Below are 21,851 nucleotides of genomic sequence, written 5' to 3'. Positions count from 1 at the left end.
CCCCCACTCGGAATTCAGGATGGTTTCCGTTTGTCACGTTGAGAATCTGTTCCCTGGAAAGGGAGCACTGAAGGCTGTGTTCCAAAGTTGGAAGCTGAGATATGGGTGCTCATTGCAAGACCAAATATTTTGGAAGTACCTTTCTCTGGAAGGGAAAGAACACGTTTCACAGCTGGAAAGAGAAGTGAAAAACGAAGCTAGAGAGGCATGAAGGTAATATTGACTTGCTAGATTTACACAGTGCCTACCCTGAGAAAAGCCTGGCTGCAAATCCCATCTGTGCCCCTGACACAGGGCACCCGCTCTCAGTTACCGGGCTCCCTGTGAATTCCCTGGGTCACACTTTGCAATCATTTTACTGTCACTTTAAACTGCTCGGTCCCCTGCCCTGCCCCAGCTGACCCTCGGTCACCCCTTTGAGCAGAGGATCATGGTACCAACACGTGTTTGGAGTCAGACCCTCCTGGGCTAAGTCCAGGCTCCGCAGTCTACCAGCTGGATGACTCTGGACACGTAAAATTTCTAAGTCTCAGTTTCCACATCTGTAAAACGGGGATAGTGATCACAACAGTAATACCAGCCTTACCCTTGTATTGAGGACTAAGGGAGATAACGGGGTAAAACACCTATCACAGCCCAGCGCACTCAGCAGCGTCAGCTACTGTTATTATTCCTGTAGTGCAGTGTGTAAAGGGGGGCAAACTGATTTTAATATTAGTTTAAACAAACAGGTGCACGGGTCTCTGAGACACAGGCCTATGATGCACCCTAAAGCTAAATGCAAGCGATATTTGGATTTCTGTCGTTTCTGATTTTCTCTCTTAGCTTGAAAATTGAGGATGAACACACCAGAATGGTAAAGAGGCCAGATTTCTCTAGACCACTGTTCATAGTAGAATGAAGATAACGGATAAAGCCTAATGCGTCTCACAGGGGCCTTTGCATTTTAAGCTGGGGCCCAAACCCTTGGCCAAAGGAATGGGGCTGGAGCGGTGAGGTTTCAGACATGCACGAGGGTGCCGATGGAGGCATTTTGATGCAGAACTGGTGGGATCTCAGGTACTCACACACTCATTCCACACATATTTATTAACTACCCTCTGCCAGACATTGTTCTATACACTTGAGATTTACATCTTAGTGGGGAATACAGACACTAAACAATGCAATGAATGAATAAGTAGACCGTACAGCATGTTAGACAGGGATTAAACACCGATTAAAAAGTAGCGGAAGGGGAGATTGAGAGCGCTGGAGGGGCTGGTTGGGGGGGTCGTTCCAGGCCCTCCGCATATATCAAAGTCCGTGGGCTCTCAAGTCCCTGTTACAAAATAGTGTCGTTTGGTCCACCCACCCCGCAACTCGCGGTTCTGTATCCGCGGTTCTGCATCCACGGCTTCGCAACCCGCGGATACTGAGGTCTGAATGTACTAAGTACGGTCGGTGGTCAGGGTGAACCTCGCTGAGAAAGTGAGATTTGCGCAGTCTTGAAGAAAGTGAGGGGTTCATCAGGTGGGTAGCTGAGGAGAGGGCTGCAGGCAGTAGGGACAGCTAGAGCAAAGGGCTCCAGGGGTGTGTGTGTGTGTGAGAGAGAGAGAGAGGGAGAGGTGTTCCTGGAGAGTCTGGGGTACTGCTAGGAGCTAGTGAGGCTGGGGCAGTGGGAGACCAGTAGGGGAGGCCATAAGAGCAGCTGTACCCGCTGTTTCTGTGGGTCCCTGGAGGCTGCTCTGAGGACCTGGCTTTTACTAAGTGAACTGGGGACCTCTGGGGGGTTTGCGCAGTGCAGTGCTGGGACAGGTCCCTTTAGATGCCATATTGAGAAGATACCAAAGTAGGGGAGGGAGGGTAGACGCGGGCAGCAGTCTCTGCGGGAACTCAGGTGAGGGACCACGTCGGCTCAGACCTCGGGGTAGCAACAGGGGAACTGAGAAGTGGTCACATGCACGATTCGTCAGGATTTCCCGAAGGACCAGATGAGAGGATGAGAGAGAAAGGAGTCAAGAACGACTCCAGGTTTTGGGCCCATCCGCTGAGATGGGGAGCTGCTGAGGAGCAGGTTTGGCACAGAGAATAGGGAGTTCGGCGTTTGGAAACGTTAGGTTTGAGATGTCCGACCGCCTCCGAGCAGAGACCGAGAGCGCTGGGTAGCCTGGCGATCAGGAAGAGAGGTCTGGGCTGGACACACCGAGCTGGATGGGCTCCCCCGAGGAGGAGTGCGGATGGGGAGGGGGGGTGGTCTGAGGGTAGGAAGGGGGGCGTTTTCCCAAGAGGGAGCTGTAGGCACCCCTGCCAGGGCTCAGGCAGCCCCGCTCTCAGGAGCCCGGACCTGCAGGGGGTGCCATGGACCTTCAGTGGCTGCCTGAGTGACTGGGAGGAAGGTTTGCTGCTCCGGGAAGGACAGGCGCTCAACAGATTCCCGCCGGAGTGGCAGAAATAATTAAGAGGAGAAGGTGAGGATATCCTGGTAGCACACGTGCTCGGCGGCCTCGGAGGAATTAAGAAAACCCGGGTCTATTAGTCTGCTCAGACATCTAGGCACCGCTGCCTCGCCAGGAGGCTCCGCCTCTCGGGCCCTCTCTCTCTGCCCCCGTCTCTCCGCATCCACGCCACTCGTGCAACCGCCCTGGTCGTAATCCACCAAACAGAGCCGTGGCGCCGCGGCTCCTTTTGCTGTTTCGCGCAGTGGCTCGATCCGCAGAGACTCTAGGTGGGCAGATGGCCCCCCCCTCCTGGAGTTGCGCGCCAGAGGCCTCGCCGCCGAGGGGGCCGCGCAGGACGCGGGGGCCGGGGCGGGGCGCGAGGGGTGTGTCCGGGCGGCACGCGGGCCGAGGCGCGGGCGGCGGGGCGAGCGGGGTCTCGGGCCGGGCTCGAGTCGGCGCCGCGCGCCCCGCGCCGTGCGCCCCGCGCCGTGCGCCCGGCCCCGCGCGCCGCCGCCACATCTGGAAGCGTTCAGAGCGTCCGCCTGGGGCGCGCCGGGCGGGCGGGGCGGCGGGCCGCGGGGTGAGCGCCGCGCTTCGCGCTCCTGCCGGCGGCTCCCTCTCGCCGCCTCTGCAGAAACAGCTCCTGCCAGAGCGGCGCGCGGCGCGGCCCGGAGCGGCGGCGCCTTCCTGCCTCCTCGCCCTCGGGACTTGTCGGACCTTCGGGCAGAGGAAAGCGGAGCAGGGCCGGGGAGGACGCGCCGAGAGCGGGCGGAGACGGTTCAGGCCGGCGGCCGGCGGGCCTCTCCCGCCCTGGGGTCCGCGCTCCCCTCTCCCCTTCCGCCTCCTCTCGCTCTGCCTTCCCATTTATTTTTTCAAATGCTGTGGCCGCCAGAGGTGCGGCGCTGAATTCTTGGAAGGGGCCCGGATGTGCTGAGGATGCATTACAATTTCACTGAAGGAGGCAGTAGTGGAAAGGATCAGTTTTTGGTGTTTGATGCAATAATGGGAATCAGGTAATCATCAGAAGGGCAGAAGAGCGACTGCAGATCCACGGCTTCCTCGAATTTTGCACGAAAGCCGCCGGCCTCGGAGCAGGGATTAGTGCAGACCCGCTCGGGCGTGTTTGACATTTCTTCCTCTTTGTGGCTTCTCCTTTTCAAACAATTCTTGGTCCATGGTCAATGAAAACACGAGGATGTACATTCCGGAGGAAAACCACCAAGGTAAGGCTGGACCCCGCCGCCGCGCCCGCCGGCCTCGCCCGCGCGCCCCGCGGCCCCGGCCGGTCCCCGCCGCGCGTCCTTCTCCCTCAGCGGCCGGGGGCCCGCGAGACCCTGGCCGAACCGCGCGGAGCCCGAGCGGAAAATCCCCACCCCTCCCCCGCCCGCGCCCGCGGCCCCCGAGCCGCGCGTCCGGAGAATTCCGGGCGAGGGGAAAAGTTCCCAAGTGTCTCCTCCGGCCTCGCTGGCTCGCGCTCGCCGGGAGAGCCCGACTACCCGGCCGGCGACGCCCCAGCCCGGTGGGCCGGGGTCCTCGCCTCGCCCGGGCGCGGCTGGGAGTGCGCGCGCGCGCCCCGCACCAGGCCGGCCGGCGCCCCCGCCCGGGCAGCGCGCTCCAAGGGGGCGGCTTCGAGTCTTGGCGCCCCTCCCTTCCCCTCTCTCTCTCTCTCCCTCTCCCTGTGGACCGCCGCCCCCCCCCCCCATCTCTCTCTTTCTCTCTCTCCCTGTGTCCCTCTTCTCCGGCTCACCTACACCCACCCACCTCTTTGCGGCCGCTGACCCCCGCGCGCCTACGCCCCGTGTGTTCTTATTCGCACCCACATGTGGGCTAGCACCTGAGGATGTCAGCGTTTAGAATTCGGGCGGTGTGTGGGCTCTGCTTTTTCATGTTTTAAGGCAATAATAAAAGGGTGTGCCGAGCTCACGCGGCTGCACACTGTCGCCCAGTGTTTTCCCAGTATCTCCATCCTTGGCATCAAGTGTCAGCAGCTCCCCCTGAAAGAGGGAAAGGCTTTCAGGCAACTCCCCACTTCCTGGAAACTTTCTCCCTCACCGCCCCCCCACCCCCGCCGCCCGTATTAACAAGTTATTATTTTTTGGCACTGCTCGGCAATTAAGATTATGATGGAGCAGAGAGGGACGGTTTTGCTGGAGTGTGGCCGCCTCCAGCTCCGTCTCTGCCTTCCCCGTGGCTTCCTCTGCCTCTGGGTGCAGGCTCTCTTGTCTCCCCGTTTCCCAAGCCTCCCTGTTTACACTCTTCCTTCCAATCTCTTCCTTCTCCATACCTGTCGCTGTTGGTCCTGCTACTTCCTGGGCATATCAAGGGCTTCTCTGAGGACAGCCTGGTGGAGGGGTTGTCTCCATCCCTCCCTCTCCTTTCCAGCCTCCTCCCTCCCTAGGCCCCCAGCCCCACCGCTAGCGGGCAGAGCCCCCACCCTTTAGAGCCAGAGGCTGCCAAGCAGCTTCCCTGGTCTCCGTCCAACCTGAAACTCATCTCCAGCTTGGGCAGCAGTGGGGGAATTTGGGCCTCTTTTGGTGGAAGGATTGTGTCAAGGGTCGTGGGTTCTAGGGTGAGCCAGGGCTTTGGGGTCACGAGGGAAGCTCTGTCCCTGGATTTCTCTAGCCCGTGCCCCACCCCTACCTGTTCCCCTGTCCCCTTCCTGATGGAGTCGTGGATGGATTCGGAGGGAGGCCAGGAGGGACACAAAAGAAAGGGTGATGTTTGTGAACAGCAGGGATGACTTTCTCCCCTCCAGGCTCCCAGCTCAGTCCAGGCGGCCTTGAGGGGGAGAGCCCAGTGGCCACGTCCTCGCTGTCCCTGACAATGGCAGTGGCCTGTGGTCATGATTATTATTCACGTGGTGGTAATCCTCAGCAAATCCTGAACCGTTCGCAAGGCCTCTTCCCCGTGCAGGACAAACCCCTTCTGGCCCTTTCCTTCCTTCCTTCTGCCCCTTGGTGCCCCAGCGCGCCCCCCCACCCGTGTGCAGGGAGCAGACACTCAGAGTAGGAGCCGCGGCCCCGCGAGGTCTGTGGGGAAGATGGAGGGGCCGGCAGTAGGGAGCGTGGCCGGGCGCCGCCTTCCCAGCCACACGCCACAAACACTATGGCAACCTGGATCCCATTTCTCTCCCTTGAAGCCGCAGTGATTATATAATTCACAGAGCAGTTTTGCCTCCTTTCCCGGATGCGGTTCTCAGGTGTAAGAGCCCCAGGACCCCGGCCTCCCCTCCACCTCCCCGCGCCCTGTCGTTGGCATGGCTGGGTCTTCCTGGGGCAGGAGGGGAGGAGGGTGACGGAGGTGGGTGGGCAGACCTGGAGAAGCAGGGACGTCTGCCGGAAAGGGGTTGCTGTGGCTTCATAACTAATGGGGCGATGAAACGTACCCAGGGGTAGGGTTTCAGGAGCAGAGAGGGAAGAGGGAGCATTGCGCCGGGTGGTGACGGCGGAGTGCAAGGCTGGAGAAGTTGTCCGGGGCGGGGGTTACATCTTCCTCTTCCCGACAGACTCGAGTAGCTCAATGCAAGGCCTTTTGCCCCAGTTTTGCAGTGGTGTGTGTGTGTGTGTGTGTGTGTGTGTGTGTGTGTGTGTGTGTTGGGGGTCGGGGTGTGGACACGGGGGTCAGCACGTTGGAACAACCCGCAGGTTCCCTGAGGGCTGGCCCCCCACCCTGGGTTCAGGCAGCGAGGGGCTCGTGAGCCTCCCCTCACCTCCAGCACCCCATCTGCTCTGGTCCCACACCAGCCTCCCGCTTTTCGGGGCTGATTTTCCATTGCAGCCTCCAGCTAGCAAATGAGTTTCTTAATAGTCAACCATTTAACAAATAAAACATCAGAACGTCCCTTATCTGCTGGAGACAAGGCAGAGGGGGAAGCGCGTTCTGGGAGTGGAAGACACGTTGTGCTTTTCTTTTCAGAGCACTGCTTAGCGATGCAGCAGAACGGTTATTATCATCATAGTAAAGTAATAATAGTCATGATCGGTGGTCAGAGAGCGCTGTTACTGCACCTCAGCTTGCACAGGTTGAAGAAGGCACGACATTAGCTGCTTCTTCTTGGGTTCTGCATGGAGGAGCCCAGAGAAACAGGGCTCTTGGGGTTCCAGATACTGTTCCTAATACTGTTCACATACTTTCCAGGCTATCAGAGTACTATACAATAGAATATATTACAAGAATCAATTGTTTCTTATTTCCATGGAGCACATGCTAACAGTATTTAAATGTGCACACACACACACTGAATAAGGAAAAGCTATTTTAAATAGATTGCACAAGAGCCTAGAGCCCTTTGGGGACCCGGTGCGTAGCAGACAGGAATACTGGTGATGCAGCCCGGACACCGTGGCACGTCGGTGCCTCGCCTTGGGTGAACGGTTCTCTACAGGTAGATGCTGCAGGTACAGTAGATGGTGAGCCGTTGGCCCCTGAGTCTCGGGGGTGACTTGGGACTCTTCCTTCTGTTTTCTCTGTGATTTAAAACTGCCCGAGGTGGGTTCTTCTGGGTGTAAGACAGATGCAGAAGGAGACGCAGGGACGTCCTGGGTGGGGGTCTGAGGCCCCTGGGTGGGGGTCTTTGCATCCGCACCTCCTAGCGCGGGCCTTGACGCTTGACGGATGAATGCAGCCCCCAGACCAGAGGGGGTGTGCTTTCTGCCTCTTCCAGGAGGTGGCGCCCCAGGGCTTGGGAGTCAGGAGGGGCACCTGCGGGGCTGGGCAAGGGGGCCGAGGCTCCGCAGGGCACTCCTTGCTGCTGTGCCTCGGTCTGCGTGCCTGCCCCAGGGCGCAGGCCTCCGAGGACCAGAGTGCCCGCCGCGCGCACACCAGGGGCCCCCGGCACGACCCGCCCTCGCCGACCTCTCACCCTCTCTCCGGTAACGAACCCACTTTGGATTTCGCCCTCCTGCCGCAGCCTCGCCTTGATCTCCAGCACAGGCCGCATCCTGCTTGCCTGAACCCGTTACGCCCTATATTAACTTCCTCCCCGTATTAATTTTCTCACCAGGGCTTGGTAACCAGAGGGGCCCGGGGGTCCCAGGCCCAGCCTGGGGCCAACCTGGAGTGTGGGAGCTGGAAAGCCTGGCCGGTAGGGTTGCAGAGCTTGTCAGCTCAAAGGCAAGGAGACATTTTCCTAACTTTATTAGGGGAAAAACACAACAACAACTGGGTACACGTCACAGCTGTTTACGAATCTGGCTGCTCCCATGCTGGGTAATGGCAGCAGAGCTCCCGAGACCTGGGTTAGGAAGTAACTGAGATTTGTTCTAACTTTCAGTGCTGTGTTCCAGCTCCCGGGGGTTTCTTTTCTATCCCTTTCTTCGCTCCGCTTTCTTGGTTGTTGTAGCGAGTTCCTGGGTCCGAGAGCCCTGGCCGTGGAGGAGCTGAGAATGTGCGGGCGTGGCTGGAGCACCCTCATCCTGTCCCTGGGAACCTCCTGCTGGGGTCTGCCATGTGGTGGTGACCAGTCGGCCGGTAGCATCCCGCTGGTCCCCGTGGGGACTCTGGAATCTGCGCTCTGCTTTCGAAATCGGCAGATGACTTTATTTTCCAGGGTGGACTAAAGAAAGCTGATGGACTGTTTGGGAAATACCTGGAGACTTAGCAACTACAGCACTTAGCGAGGTAATCGCACTGATTTAGCCTCCTCCTAGGTTCTGTCCCCACGGTTGCCTAAGTTGATGGTGGGCTGTGCAGAGGAGAGCAGAAGACTGATTTAAAAAAAAAAAAAAGCCACGGGGAATTGTGCAAAATATCATGGGGTGAATATTTGACGACATAAGTGCTAAACGTTCTGATAATGAAACAACACTGCCAGCCATGGCTGTCATTATTAAAATAATTTAGTAAACACCTGTTTACATGAACCTCAAGGTTAGGTACTGTACAAAACAAGTAAAAATGACAGGACGCCCCTGGGAAAACGGAGGGCCTTCAGCGCTGTTTCGGAGCCGGGACGCAGGGACTACCCCGCATCCCTGGGGGGGACGCAGAATGGGGGCTGACGTGACTCCTGTGTGTGTGTGGCTCGGGTCCCAGATGGGGTGCCCATTGCTTAAGGCCAGGCCTTGACCTGGGGCCCCGGGGGCCTCGCTGCCTCCTTGCCGTGGGCAGGGGACCCGGGAGGCACAGCTGTGAGCGGGCCTCAGGGGCCGCAGGAGGAGACCCAGCTCCCTGGGGTATCTGGGGGAGCGTGGGGCACACAGCCGCTACTTGTGGAACTGAGTTAATCTAAGTGGGGATCCACGGGACAGAGGAGGGCAGTTTGGGCCCGCAGGTCAGGAGGGAAACAGAGGTTGAAAATAGGCCCTCACTTCCCCGGAGATGCTGGGGATTTGGCATTGGGCAGAGGTGAGGCAGAGGGGGCTAACCGGCCAGAGCTCGAAATCCCGTGGTCCCTTCCCCCAGGCCCCAGCCAGGCCGCCACCGCACGGCCGCTTCACCGTGGTGCTCAGGTGCTGTGCGTGTGTGTGTGTGTGTGTGTGTGTGTGTGTGTGAGAGAGAGAGAGAGAGAGAGAGAGAGAGACGGGGCAAAGAGGGGGCGGTTCCACACTCATGTTCTCTGAAGGGTTGTCAGGCAGACCTAGAGTAAATGCGTCTCTTCGGGAATTTACTCTCTAGGATCAGGAGGTTTTATGGGCAAAGGAACCTGAGGAACAAACTCCGTTTCCAGTTGAGAAGACAGGCTCCTGCAGGGTCACCCAGGAGGGGCGGGACTGGAACCCGGCCTCGGTTCTCCGCCCTCCTGCCACCTCTTGACGTGCGTGGTGCACGCTGGTGCTCTGAACGCATCGACCGGTGTTTCTGGGTAGCCTTTGCCTGGTAACCCTCTTACCCTCTCCGCCGGCCTCCTCTGCCGACGCTGCCTTTGTTCTGGCTGAAGTCATGTCTGAGGTATTAGGTTTGGAAACAGAGCTGGGGGCTGCCTCTCACTGGGAGGATTGAAGAGTCATCTTAGACAACAGGGTAAAGGTTCATACGTGTCCACAGGAAACCCCTGCAAAACTCAGATCACTGTTCTGTCTGCGAACGGACGTGCCTCCAGGCCTTTTTATTTGCTCACTTCCTTTCTGCCCCAGTCAGGGCTCATTTCGGCCCCTGAGGGAGAGGCCAGGCTGGGCTGTCGGGCTGCCTTGGGGAGGGGTTGGGGGCTGTTTGTGGACCGGCAGACTTTGCATAGAAACCACAGGGCGGGTGGACGTGCAGGTGAACTGCAGGTAGAACAGGTAGAAAGCCCGGGGCGGTCAGGCTGCCGCGGCCAGAGGCCAGGCTGCCCCCGAGTCTACCAAGGTGTGGGAACAAAGGCTCCCCTGCTCCCTTGTCTGGGCTGGTCCCCTAGGACCCCTCCTCTTCCCGGGACATATTTAGGTAAGGAGAGGTCTAAATTCGGCATGGGAAAGGGATCATCTGGGGCCTCCTTCCGACGTTCCCACCATCCCCAAGCCTTTGGCATCTGACCTGATGCTCCCAGAGACCGGAAGGCCTGTGAGGCTGACCTGGTCTCTAGCTTTAAGACAGGACCTGCGCCCAACTCACTCTCGGAGGTGTAGCCTCTGAGATCCCTGGAGGAAGCCACCATCGCAGAACACAGTGTTGCCACAATTTCATGAAATATTCAAGCTGCCCATTTGCCAAGAGGGGTTTCTTTTAATACACTCGGCTACGCGTGGCGCTGCCCGCTGGAAACTAGCTGAAGGGAAAATAAAATAATCTTGTCTCCTGTCTTTTAGAGAAGCAAGCCAAAATCCAGACAGTAAACGAATGTTCTTCCCCGTATTGCCTGTGGGCAGAAATGTTGAGAAATGTTGACTTGATTACTCAATTAAGCTCTATTTACTTTGTAACCATTGTGTCATGTTCAGTCATTTATATATTTTTCTCCTTCCAAAATAAGCCATGTTGGGCTAAAACCTTTCAAAGGTGTTAGTTAGCAAAAGTAAAGAAAAAAAAAAGAAAGAAAGAAAAGTAAATAAGGCCACACCTAGAAGATGACTTGGGTCGCAGTCTTTGACTCTCTCTCTGAGCGTTTCGAAGGAGTCAGGTCTCCTGCTTTTCATCGGTAGAATGGAGACAGTGATCCTTAGCCCGCCGGCTTTGGCTTTGCAGGGCGGCCGCGAGGCTCCGCATGGGAGGGCGAGTGTAAATCACTGCATGGTGGCAGCTCTTCTGAGCTCTTCTTGAGTCAGCGGGGTCCCAGGACTGTGGGACCAGCCTGAGGGTCAGGACCCCGGGAGGCAGGGCTTCCTTACGGCCTTGGCACGTGGTCCCCGCCTGCAGCCTGAGGCCCGGGGTTCTGCCTTCTGAACTGGCCAGAAGTCCTCTGCTGGTCCAAACATGCGAAGATAGGGCCACTGAGAGCAGGACGCAGCCTGGCGGGCCACTCGGTCTGTCCTCACTTTCCAACATGAATTCCCCAAACCTAAACGTCACGCCTCGGTACGGGAGGACAGGCTGCCTGGCAAATAGAACTTTGCTTCAAATGTAAACCTTGGCTTTGGAAAATAAACTACTTTTTAAAGGTACACAGCAAAAGTGCTGGTAGTCTGTAGGTAACGGGAGGGAGCAGCTCCATCCGGCATCTTAAGACACCAAGCAAAATAGGAAAGGGCTTTAATTTCACACCTTAAGTGACAGACTAGCCTTTAGTTTCCTGAAGCAAAAACAATCTCATCGTCAAAAAGCGTGCTGGGAGGGCTTCCCTGGTGGTGCAGTGGTTGGGAGTCCGCCTGCCGATGCAGGGGACGTGGGTTCGTGCGCCAGTCTGGGAAGATCCCACATGCCGCGGAGCGGCTGGGCCCGTGAGCCATGGCCGCTGAGCCTGCGCGTCTGGAGCCTGTGCTCCGCGATGGGAGAGGCCACAACAGTGAGAGGCCCGCGTACCGCAAAAACAAAACAAAACAAAACAAAAAGCGTGCTGGGAAACGTGTGTTTCAGTTTGCACCTTGCTCCCCTCGACACCCGCCTCCCAGCCTCTGGGCCTGTGACCTACGGGGCCGACCACGTTTTTATTTTTATTTTAAAAATAATCTGTACTGCAGGGCAGCGTCCATCGTTTTGTATTTGTAGACGGGGCAGAGGCAGTAGCTGCCACGTACCGGATGTCAGCGTGTCCAGCATTGCGTCCTACGCCCGTCCTACGGGTGGGTATTAATGACATGTTTCAGATGAGGAAACCAAGGACCCGTGGTCTTGAGTAACGTGGCCAAGGTCATCCAGACGCTGTTGGAGCCGGGAATTAAGTTCAGGTCTGTGGGACTTCCCAAGCATGTGCTGTCTCGCTTCTCTCTCCACGTGGGGCTGAGGAAAGATGACCTTGAGCCAGCCTGGCGGAGCCTGGCTTGGATTTGCTCTGTGAAAGCTTCGGCTTCTGCTGGTCACTGTGGTGGACAAGTAGCGGAACGCTGCTTCTGCCCTGTGGTCACCCCACACGCCTCGCCTCCCACCTCCTCCTCTAGCTGTGCATTTGTTCCTGAGGTTCCTGCCTGGACCCTGCTTGGTCCTCAGATCCCAGTGGGGACCTCCATCTGTCCAGCCTTGGCTTTGAGATGACCGCTTCGTGGCGGGGCCTCGCTTCACCACGTTCTTGGAACGTCTTCCCAGTAACTCCCTCCTGGAAGTAAGGCCCTCCATTCTCCAACGAGGTTCTCATGAGCTCGGGGCCCGTCCTTGCAGGCTGCGCACCCTGACTGCATGCGTTATGCATTTATCGATTTTTAAAGGACATCTTGGTGGAGATATAGTTCACTTACTGTAAAAGATACACTTCACATGCCTTTAAAGTGTACAGTCCAATGAAGTTGAGTATTTTCACAGGGCTGTGCAACCATCACCACTGTCCAGTTCGTGCATATTTTCATCATCCCGAAGAGAAAGCCCGCGCCCACTGGCAGCCGCTCCCCATACCCGCTCCGACCCCTGTAACCCTGAGTGACTGTGGATCCTCGTGCGTCCCTGACAGTAACCGAATTGATGTTAATTTGGTCACTGGGGCTCACCTGTGTCGTCTCACTGAGGGCAGCGCATTCCCTGCGTTCAGATCTAGGTCTTTTGTGACAGTTCACCTGATAAATGATCCGCGTGATAAATGTTGCAGCTAAAAGGCAGCACGTGAGGTTAGTTAGGGACCTGGGTGTCGTTCGGAGCTGAGGTCAAGCACTTTCTTTCAGTGACATGAAAAGTGATTTTAAGATTTATTTCTTTTAACTATCTCAGCAAAGCTAAGTCTATCAGTCACATCTACTGGTAGTTGAAGATGTGAATTATGACCTTTAAAATTTCTTTTATTATGAAATATATAAAACAAAATTTTCAATTTTAACCATTCTTAAGTACACAGTTCAGTGGCATGAATTACATTCACAGTGTTCTACAACCATTGCCAGGCTACTTCTAAAACCCTTTCTTCACTCCAAACAGAAACTCTGTAACCTCTGAGTAACAACTCCCCATTCCTCCCTCTCCTCAGCCTCTGGTAACATCTAGTCTACTTTCTGTTTCTACGAATTTGCCTATTCTAGATATTTCATATAAGGTGCATCACACAATGTTTGTCCTTTTGTGTCTGGCTGATTTCACTTGCATGGTGTTTTCAGGGCTCGTCCACATTGTATCATGGGTGGCAGAACTTCATGCCTTTTCATGGCTGAATAATATTCCACTGTACGAACTGACCACATCGTGCTTATCCATTTGTCAGTTGATGGCCACTTGGGCTGTTTCCACCTTTTGCTACTGTGGATAATGCTGCAGTTCCCCTGACAAATGGTCCACGTGATAAATGATGCAGTTAAAAGGAAGCACGTGAGGTTGGTTAGTTAGTCCGAGTATCTGAGTTCCTCTTTTCAATTCTGTAGGGTATAGACCCAGGAGTGGAATTGCTGGGTCTGAATTACGGCTTTTTGGTTAGAAGAGCCCATTTCCTTGTGTGGCTCCTCCCCCAGTAGAATCCTGTGTAGACGAGGATATCAGATCAAGAAATTCCACTGTGGCGGTAGTGAGGGTCCAGTCTGTTCCCTGGGCTCCCAGGGCTGGTGTCAGAATTTTTACTTTAATTAGGTGTTTAACAATCCAGCGCTGCTGGAGGAGTAACTGATGCTTCCCCCCTTCCCCAAATAATGAAGGTGTCCACATCCAGTTCAGCGCTCACCTTCCTGCCACCTGGGCTTTGTAACGGCAGGAAACGGGTATCTGGCAAGACAGAGCTATTTGATCTGTCTTTCTGTCCCCATCTGCCCGTCCGTAGTCCAGGAGTGCCCACACCTGGGAACCGCGAGGACCCTGGGAGAGGATGGATGCCGTGTGGCCGGGTGAGACCCCCCACGGCCCTGCTTCTGCGCTGGTGGAGGGGCAGCGTGGCCAGGAGGTAGCTGGTGAGGGGCCTCTGTCTCCAGCCCGGGGGCTGCCTGGGGGGAAAGCCGGGCCCAGGGCTGTTGCCTACTCTTCACACAGCTGCAGTCTAGGCGAGGGAGGGAAAGGTGTGTGAGGAACAGGGGACACCCGGGGAGGGAGTCAGGAAATCGGGAGGAGGGGAAGGCGACAGTAACACTTGGTGGCCCCTTGGGGAGATGGAGGACCAATTAGTGACTCAGGAAACCCTTTCAAACTGGGGGTGGCTATTTCTTCCAATAATTGTTGTGTCTGAAAGTAATAACATCATTTTACTTTCTGATTGTTTTAAAATACCTTTTAAATCCTCTTCACATCTACTGTATCAGCAGTTTGTTTTTTTTAAACCCATTGAAGTAATGGGACGAGTTTTATTATTTCCATTTTTTCAGATAAGGAAACCTGGGCTTAGAAAATTTGAACAACTTGCCTGGTTAGGGAAGCTGTTGACAGAATATCGTATGGTAGACTTCCTCTTCTGTTTACCTAGGTGGGCTCCTCTGTGTTCTGCCATTTATTCCTACAGGAGCCCTACGGAGGTTAGACGGCTTTCTGGGCCAGAATAGCTAGAAGCCCTGTCCCCTGGTCTGGGCTCCTCCTGTAGCCTGACTGTATCGTCTGTCAGGGCTCCGTGTCCTGACCCAGGCCCAGGCCTCCCGCCTCGTGGCTGCCGAGCCACTCTTGCTGCCCAGCTCCCTGATTGGCGGGTTCTGCTGGGGCGTGTGTGCGTTCTTTCTTAGATTAGCAGAGGTGAGCGTGCTAAGACGGAATGCAGGTCAGGCCCTTTGCGGGCCGATACACTTAGTTTAATCCAACTTTTAGTAAATCCCCCTCTTGTGGGCTTTGCCTTCCCATCCCCTCCCTGGTCCTGCTCACAGGTGTGTCCTGGCCGCTGTCCAGAGCTGAAATGTTGCACAGTGTGTCTCCAAGGTCAAAGCCTCTGTCACCTTGTCTAGCTGCCCAAGACGTCCTGGGGTTCTGAGCTGCACATCCGAGGGCATTACAGTGACTCAGATGTCACATGTGGTCTGCAGTGGAGAAGATTCTGCGCCTCTGTTTTTCAGTCATTTAAAAGGCAAAGTTTCTGACCTGTGCCCAGCTGTCTGAAAGAGCAGGAGATGGGGAGCCTTTTCTCAGGATAAACTGACTGTGAAATGCCCTGAAAATGGGGAATCTCATGCCAATTTTGGTGAAAACAGTCCTAAGTTGGTTTTCCCCTCCCAGAATTGGGGCAGTTAGTCATTCTCACCATGTTTTGGGCATCTGCTCTGTGTAAGGCAGTCTGCTCACAGGATCGCTGGATCCAAGGAGACCTTCAGGGTGGCGGCCCCTCAGCTGTCCCATCCTTTGGGGAGTGTGTAGTCCAGTAGGAAGAAAGATGCACAGATACCCACAGCTGAAATAAGGGGCAGAACATGCTTGACGTTACAGGGAGACAAAGACGAAGGGCTCACGGGTTAAAGAAGGAGGGGGTACACTCAGATGGAGTAAATGGAGAAAGCACATAGGACGGGGCTGACAGAGCTGAGCCTTGAAGGGTGGGCAGAAACAGGGTAGAGAGGAGGGCTCACGTTCCCAGCAGGAAGCATGGTGGTGACAGCCTCGTGCACTGGATTTTAAAGGAATGGGGAGTGGAGTTTGCTTAGCGCACAGGCAATGTGTGGGGAGGAGTGGAGAGAAGGCCGGAACGGCAGGGTAAGGGAATGTGTGGATAGCCCTTGCAGCAGGCTGGAGTTTGCATCCCATTCGGTTTCGGTGGGCTGCTCAAGTCCATCTGCAGTGTTCGAGCCAGGGGAAGGTGGACCAGAACTGCTCTTCCAGAAGCCTCGTCAGGTGGCAGGGTAGAGGGTGAAGGGGTGGTCTGAGACCACAGGTGGACGGACAGTTCCCAGGCTGTTGCCATCGTCCAGGCGAGAGAGAAGAAGGGGTTTTCTCTACAAAAGCTGGAGGGCAAGAAAGCCCTCTGTCTACGTAGGAAGGGTTATCTAGACGGGACCGGCTATCTAGGTGGGTGGGGCTATTTAGGTGGGAGGGGTTATCTAGGTAGGTGGTGATATCTGTGTGGGTGGGGCGATCTACATGGGAAAGGCTGTCTAGGTGGGAGGGGCTGTCTAGGTGGGAGGGGCTATCCAGGTGGGAGGGGCTATCCAGTGGGAGGGGCTATCCAGGTGGGAGGGGCTATCCAGGTGGGAAGGATAGAGGGTGGATTTGGAGGGCTAACGGAGAGATACCCAGCATACGTGCAGGATTGGAGTTCATTTAAAGGTGATATTTGAAGCTGTGGAAATGGATGAAATTACTAGGGAGAGAGAACAGAGGGAGGGGACGATGTCGGGCTGAGGACGGAGGAGCAGGTAAAACAGGAGACAGAGCCAGAGGGGCCCGGGAGGGAGGACAGCCTTGCGCCCGAGGGGTCGTGGAGGGCGAGGGGAGGCCACTGCTGTCAGCGTCAGGTGGGGCGGTGGGGAGGGGAGGTGGGAACCGAGAGCAGTCCCACTGGATGTGACGACCTGGTTCTCAGGGGACCTGAGAGTCGGCTCGGGGCGACTGCCGTGCAGTCAGACTGCGTGATGCCGAGAGTGGCTGGCGGGCAGTGGGGGCACGTGAGGGCCACTCTTCCAGGAGTTTCGGCTGTGAGTGAGAAAAGAGGAGATGGAGTTGTCGGCACAGGAGAGAGTGGGAATGGATGGGCGGGGGGGCTGTGGATGAAGCAGAGTGGACGAAGGCAGTAGGCAGTGGGGTAAGGACAGGAGGGGAAGGATTAGCCCCAGCTGAGGAGACGGAATTCTGTTCTCAGGGACAGACCTGAGCAGGTTGGCAGAGCGTGAGAAGCTGTGGAGTGCTGTTGGGGGGTGGGCGTGAGGCTGAAAGAGGAGGTATTAGGGGTCTGGGGGAAGAGAGACCTGCCTCTGGTGTTCCCACCCTACCTCCCCACCCCAGTCCACACCAGCCGAGCTTCCCGGCCTAGGATGTGAGCCCTCTGGAGGACTGGCTAGCCTTCGTGAAGTGCTCAGCTCTGTGACTTTGTATCCTTATAATTATATCGGAATATCACGTTTCTGTTACAAACCCCTGGAATATCTCAGACTGGACCCCATTTGAGCTTGGCAATGCCTGGATTTCCCTGTAATCAAGTCAGATATCCTGGATGTTTAAGGAAAGGACAGTAACATTCTTTGGGTGCCTTGGGGATGTCCCCTGCTGGTGGCATTGAGTTTACTCTCGGTCCAGGAGGAGTTGATGCCAGGAGGCACCAGCAGAGACTCTGGTTGTGAGGGCAGAGCGGGTGGACTGGAGGGCCTCTCCCAGAGGCAGGGGGGACGGCGGCTGCGGAGCTGGGGAGGCTGGGCCCCTGCACTTCCCCAGCGTCCTCCCGGCAGGGGAATGTACCGACAGCCCCAGGCCCCAAGTCCCGCCCCTGTTCTCCAGCTCCTGCACCCACCCTCCACCGCCTACACGTGGGATTGCACCTGACCACAGGGTGGGATACCTGGGGAGGGGTGAGACCTTTACCTGGAAGCCATTTTCGCTGCCTGTCTTGGCTCGGGAAGTGGCCCAGCCGCCATCTGCCTGCCTGGAAGCAGTGTGCCATGGCGGCCTTCTGGGGCCTGGTGCCCTGTCCACCTGTGGGGCCCCATCTGGATACCTACCTGCAGAGTTTGGCCTTACTCTGATGAACCTCGAGGGCAGCGCTGACCCCAACCCGAGCTGTTGCTGGGTCTGGGCCACAGAATGCTCTGGTTCCCCTTTCCTACTCCAGGGAAACTGAGGCAGAGTGTCGGCTGCAGAAGGAGCTCTGAGTCTGATGCCCAGGCCTCCTCAGTGCCAGCCAACGCGTCCCAGGCCTGGACCTTTGGAGTTTGGCTTGGCTTTGGTAGAATGGAGGAGGAGAGGAGAAAACCTCCAAAACAAAAATGCTCTTGAGGTGGGTGAAGTGACGGAATGGGCCTGGTGTCCTGGAGGGGGAGACCCCCGGAGACATCACAGGATGAGGCCTCGTTCACGCCCGCTTGGCCGTGGGTGGGCACAGGCCAGTGCCTCCCGAGTGGTTACAGTTAGGTCATGGTCTGAAAGGAGAGGGGGTGAAATGGCAACAAAGGTCACCTGCTCACGTTTACAGCCCCAGAAGTGAATGAACAGAAACTCTGAACTGGAGACTCTTAGGGAAAGGTTCCTCGATCACCTGGGGGCCAAGCTTACGAGTTCCTTGGCAAGGATCTGCACGTGGTATGTGCAGGTACGGGCTGTCTCAAGCTGCAGGTGTGTCTGGGCGCCAGGAGACCCGCGTGTACAGGTACCTCTGCCTCTTGCTTTGGTGTTTTGTCGCATCACTTCCCTTCCCTGTGTCTGGGGATCTGTATCCACTCTCCCCAGCCCTCCAACTGAGAATCTGTTTATTCTTTTAACCCCACTTATAAATGACTATGACTTAAATATTGCAAAGGGATTAAGTGAAAGACAGCCAGAGAAAACTTTGTGAGTGTGGTCCTGTGCGTACTGTCAGCGGTGTGGGGAAATGGTAGTGTAGGCTCAAATGCATAAGCAGTATTTATTTCTGAGCTAAGGTTTTTCTAAGAAAGAATGTCTTGGGGGAGGGGCAGGAAGAGTACAGAATAGCCCTGCTCAATGGTTTTGAAACTAGTAGCATAGAAGAGAGGCTTTGGGCTTTAACTGCGTGGAGATGTCCCTGTGTCTCCATAGCCTTGTGTACCAAGTGATTGAGAAAATAGTAGCATAGAAGAGAGGCTTTGGGCTTTAACTGCGTGGAGATGTCCCTGTGTCTCCTTAGCCTCTCGTGTACCAAGTGATTGAGAAAATAGTAGCATAGAAGAGAGGCTTTGGGCTTTAACTGCGTGGAGATGTCCCTGTGTCTCCTTAGCCTCTTGTGTACCAAGTGACTGAGGGGGGCTTGAATTGGGGTGCTTTACACACCACACAGTAGGTGTGACTAAGAAGACACCTGCTTCCAAGAAAGTCTTTGTGAAGAAGCCTTATTGCATCTTGCATTCTTTTCCTTCCTTCTGGTTTCTTTCCTTAACACTGAAGCACATGTTTTGTAGTGTTTTGGGCAGTGATCTATAGTGGTAAACTTCCTCAGTCTTTGAAGCTGTTTTTCTTTTTCTTTCTCTCTTCCTCCCTCCCTCCCTTCCCTCCCTTCCCTCCCTCCTTCCCTCCCTCCCTCCCTCCCTCCTTCCCTCCCTCCCTCCCCTCCCTCCCTCCCCTCCTTCCCTCCCTCCCTCCCTCCCCTCCCTTCCCTCCCTCCTTCCCTCCCTCCCTCCCTCCCTCCCTCCCTCCTTCCCTCCCTCCCTCCCCTCCCTCCCTCCCCTCCTTCCCTCCCTCCCTCCCTTCCCTCCCTTCCCTCCCTCCCTCCCTCCCTCCTTCCTTCCTTCCTTCCTTCCTCTCTCTCTCTCTCTCTCTCTCTCTCTCTCTCTCCTCTCCCTCACTCATGAATGATGGTTTCGTCAGGTACACAATTCTGTGTGAGCTCTTGTCTTCTTTCAGCTGTTTGAAGATCATGCATTGTCTTCTGGACTCTATTGTTGCTGACGAGAAGTCTGCTGTAAGTCCAAGCCACGATTCTGATTTTTAAAAGATACTCACTTTGTCTTTAGTCTTACATAGTTTCACGATATTGTGTTAATACATTAATTTAAAAAAAAATCTTGCTTGTGACTTGGTGAGATACTTCAATCTAAGGATTTGTATCATTACCAGTTCTGGAACATTCTCAGTTATTTTCAACTATTCCTTCTCTGCCAGCCTTTCTGTTTTATTCTTCTGGAACTCTGGTATTGATCTTTCTCATTTTACCTTTTCTCTTAGATGCTCTTTCATATCCTATATTTCACTATCTTTCTTTGCTACACTCTAAATGATTTCTTCAGCTCTATCTTCCAGTTCACCAGTTTTTTTCATTTGTATCTAATATGCTGTTTTACCTTTAAATATATTTTCATTTTTATTTTTTTAAAATTTTATTTTATTTTATTTTTATTTTTTTTGCGGTACGCGGGCCTCTCACTGTTGTGGCCCCTCCCGTTGCGGAGCACAGGCTCCAGACGCGCAGGCTCAGCGGCCATGGCTCACGGGCCCAGCCGCTCCGCGGCATGTGGGATCTTCCCGGACCGGGGCACGAACCTGTGTCCCCTGCGTCGGCAGGCAGACTCTCAACCACTGCGCCACCAGGGAAGCCCTATTTTCATTTTTAATGACAATTTTATTTCTTAAAGTTCTATTTTGTTTTTCTTCAAACCTTTTGTTTTTTTAAGACTGTATTTTGTCCCATTATGGTTTCTTTTCCATATTTTAGGTTGTTAATCATTTGAAACATATATGTAATCTTTATAGTCTATTTCAGGTTGCTTTATTGATTTCAGTCCTTGGGGAGTGGCTATCCTGTTTCTTGTACCTGCTGACTTTCTCTGATGGGGGATCACTTCCTTCTGTGGCGTATGAATTTTGAGTGTGAGCCCATGTCCTCTGTGAACTTTTTCTCCCGTGATGTCCTAATCACCTGAATTGTGGAGGTGATGCCACAGTGTGGTTTTCCATTTGCCTCCAGTGGGTAATCTTGGTGGTTTCACTGGTCTAGAAACAGGTGTTAGTATTTACTCTTTGACTTGGAAGGCCCAGAGCATACTGGTGCTTTAATTTGCCATGAGAAACAATCCTCACACCCAGAATCTCAGTCACAGGCAGGGGCCATGCATGGAGGATGGACCGACTCATATACACGGGAAGCCTTTTACTTTCCAGCACTGCTGCAGGCAGACCTGCTCTGCTCACCCCCCTTTCCTGTTCTTCCCCATCATCGAAGCCCATGTTATTTGAACAGTCTCATTTCAATACTTAGGCTTCAAAAGACATTCGAGCCCATGGGCTACTTCAGGCCTTACCCATGACTTTAAGATTTGTGCAGGGTAAGAGGGTCGTGACCTGTTTTTTTCCCTTCGTCCAGTCTCCTCCCTCCCCGCCATGCTGGGCTTCTAGGATTGGGACGGAGGAGAAGGACTTGGAGGAAACAGGGCTCACGGCTTTCTCCTCGGTGCTGGTCTGCCTGCCATCGGCTGCTGTCATGTTCTCTGCTATGGCAACAATCCCAGTGCCGACACTTTCTTAGGGCACCTCTGTGGGTTCTTGGAAGGCCCCTGTGGGATCCTTGAAGGGGCGATGCGATCTCTGCCAGACCTCTTGTGAATCTCAGCCTCTTTCTGCTGGGGCTCGCATCCAGCCACCTACACGTCATCTGCTCAGCGCAGCAGGGGCCACCGTGTTTGGTTCGCAGTTGGGGCTGCAGTCTGCTTCCCGTCGCCGCCCTGTCTGCACAGCTGCCCCAGTGCCCGTGGAGAATTCTGCAGGTGGGGGGCATGCACCATCCCTTGGTGTGTGCAGCCCCGGACTCGGGGAGACATGGGTTGAGGCTTTCCCGGGACTGGCGCTCCTTTAGGGATAGACCAGGTGTGTCAGGGTGGCTCACTGTTCTGTCTTCACTTGGCAGACTAGAGGCAGGACAGACTGTCAACCATCTGTCCGTCCGTCCGTCCGTGTTTAGTGAGCGCTTCCCGTGAGCCGGCGCCGTGGTAGCCTCTTGGCAGCAGGCATGAGCAAGCAGAACGAATTTTGACAGCCGGGCATGAAGTGTTCACTGGGTCCCAGAGACACAGTGCGGATGCAGTGGTGAGTGAAGCAGATGGACACCGCCCCCCGCGCTCACGGCGGGGCCTCCGGCTGCACTGCGTCCAGCCTCGGTGGTGGCCGCGCGGTGCAATGAGGCAGCTCACCTGCCTGAGAAGCGCCTGGGTCCTCCAGACGCTGGAAGTCTTGCTCAGCCTTTATAGAGCCGACCCATCCAGGACCACGTGACACACAAACCAGGCTGGGTGCGGAGCGACTCTGGGGACGAGGGTAAACCGCTGTGAACGGTGACTTTGTGGAACTGAGTGACCCTCTCTGTGTCACTGGGGTTTGTCTCTGCTTGCTGCGGTCATCTTCTCTCCTGAGCCCCTGCCGGGCTGTGGGACTGTCCACGGCACCCTCAGGGATCCAGGGCTC

At 55.4% G+C, this 21,851-nt stretch overlaps 1 protein-coding gene across 11 annotated transcripts in view; it reads left to right on the top strand.

The window, feature by feature from the left end:
- Nucleotides 1-2,962: 2,962 nt before the first annotated feature.
- CACNA1C (calcium voltage-gated channel subunit alpha1 C) overlaps nt 2,963-21,851 on the top strand; it is a 462,295-nt gene continuing 443,406 nt past the window's right edge. For 10 of the 11 annotated variants that reach the window (XM_049694801.1, XM_012539283.3, XM_012539278.3 and 7 more), the window contains exon 1: nt 2,964-3,643. In XM_049694801.1, the coding sequence (XP_049550758.1) occupies nt 3,595-3,643 (49 nt within the window). In that variant the 5' untranslated portion in view covers nt 2,964-3,594. Of the gene's footprint in view, nt 3,644-21,851 lie in introns of all 11 variants that reach the window. The other variant, XM_012539272.3, reaches the window with a different exon arrangement.

The sequence above is a fragment of the Orcinus orca genome, chromosome 11 (genome assembly GCF_937001465.1).
Source record: "Orcinus orca chromosome 11, mOrcOrc1.1, whole genome shotgun sequence".
Taxonomy (NCBI): domain Eukaryota; kingdom Metazoa; phylum Chordata; class Mammalia; order Artiodactyla; family Delphinidae; genus Orcinus; species Orcinus orca.
The sequence above is the reverse complement of the archived record's forward strand: the minus strand, read 5'-3'. Positions and strand labels throughout refer to the sequence as shown.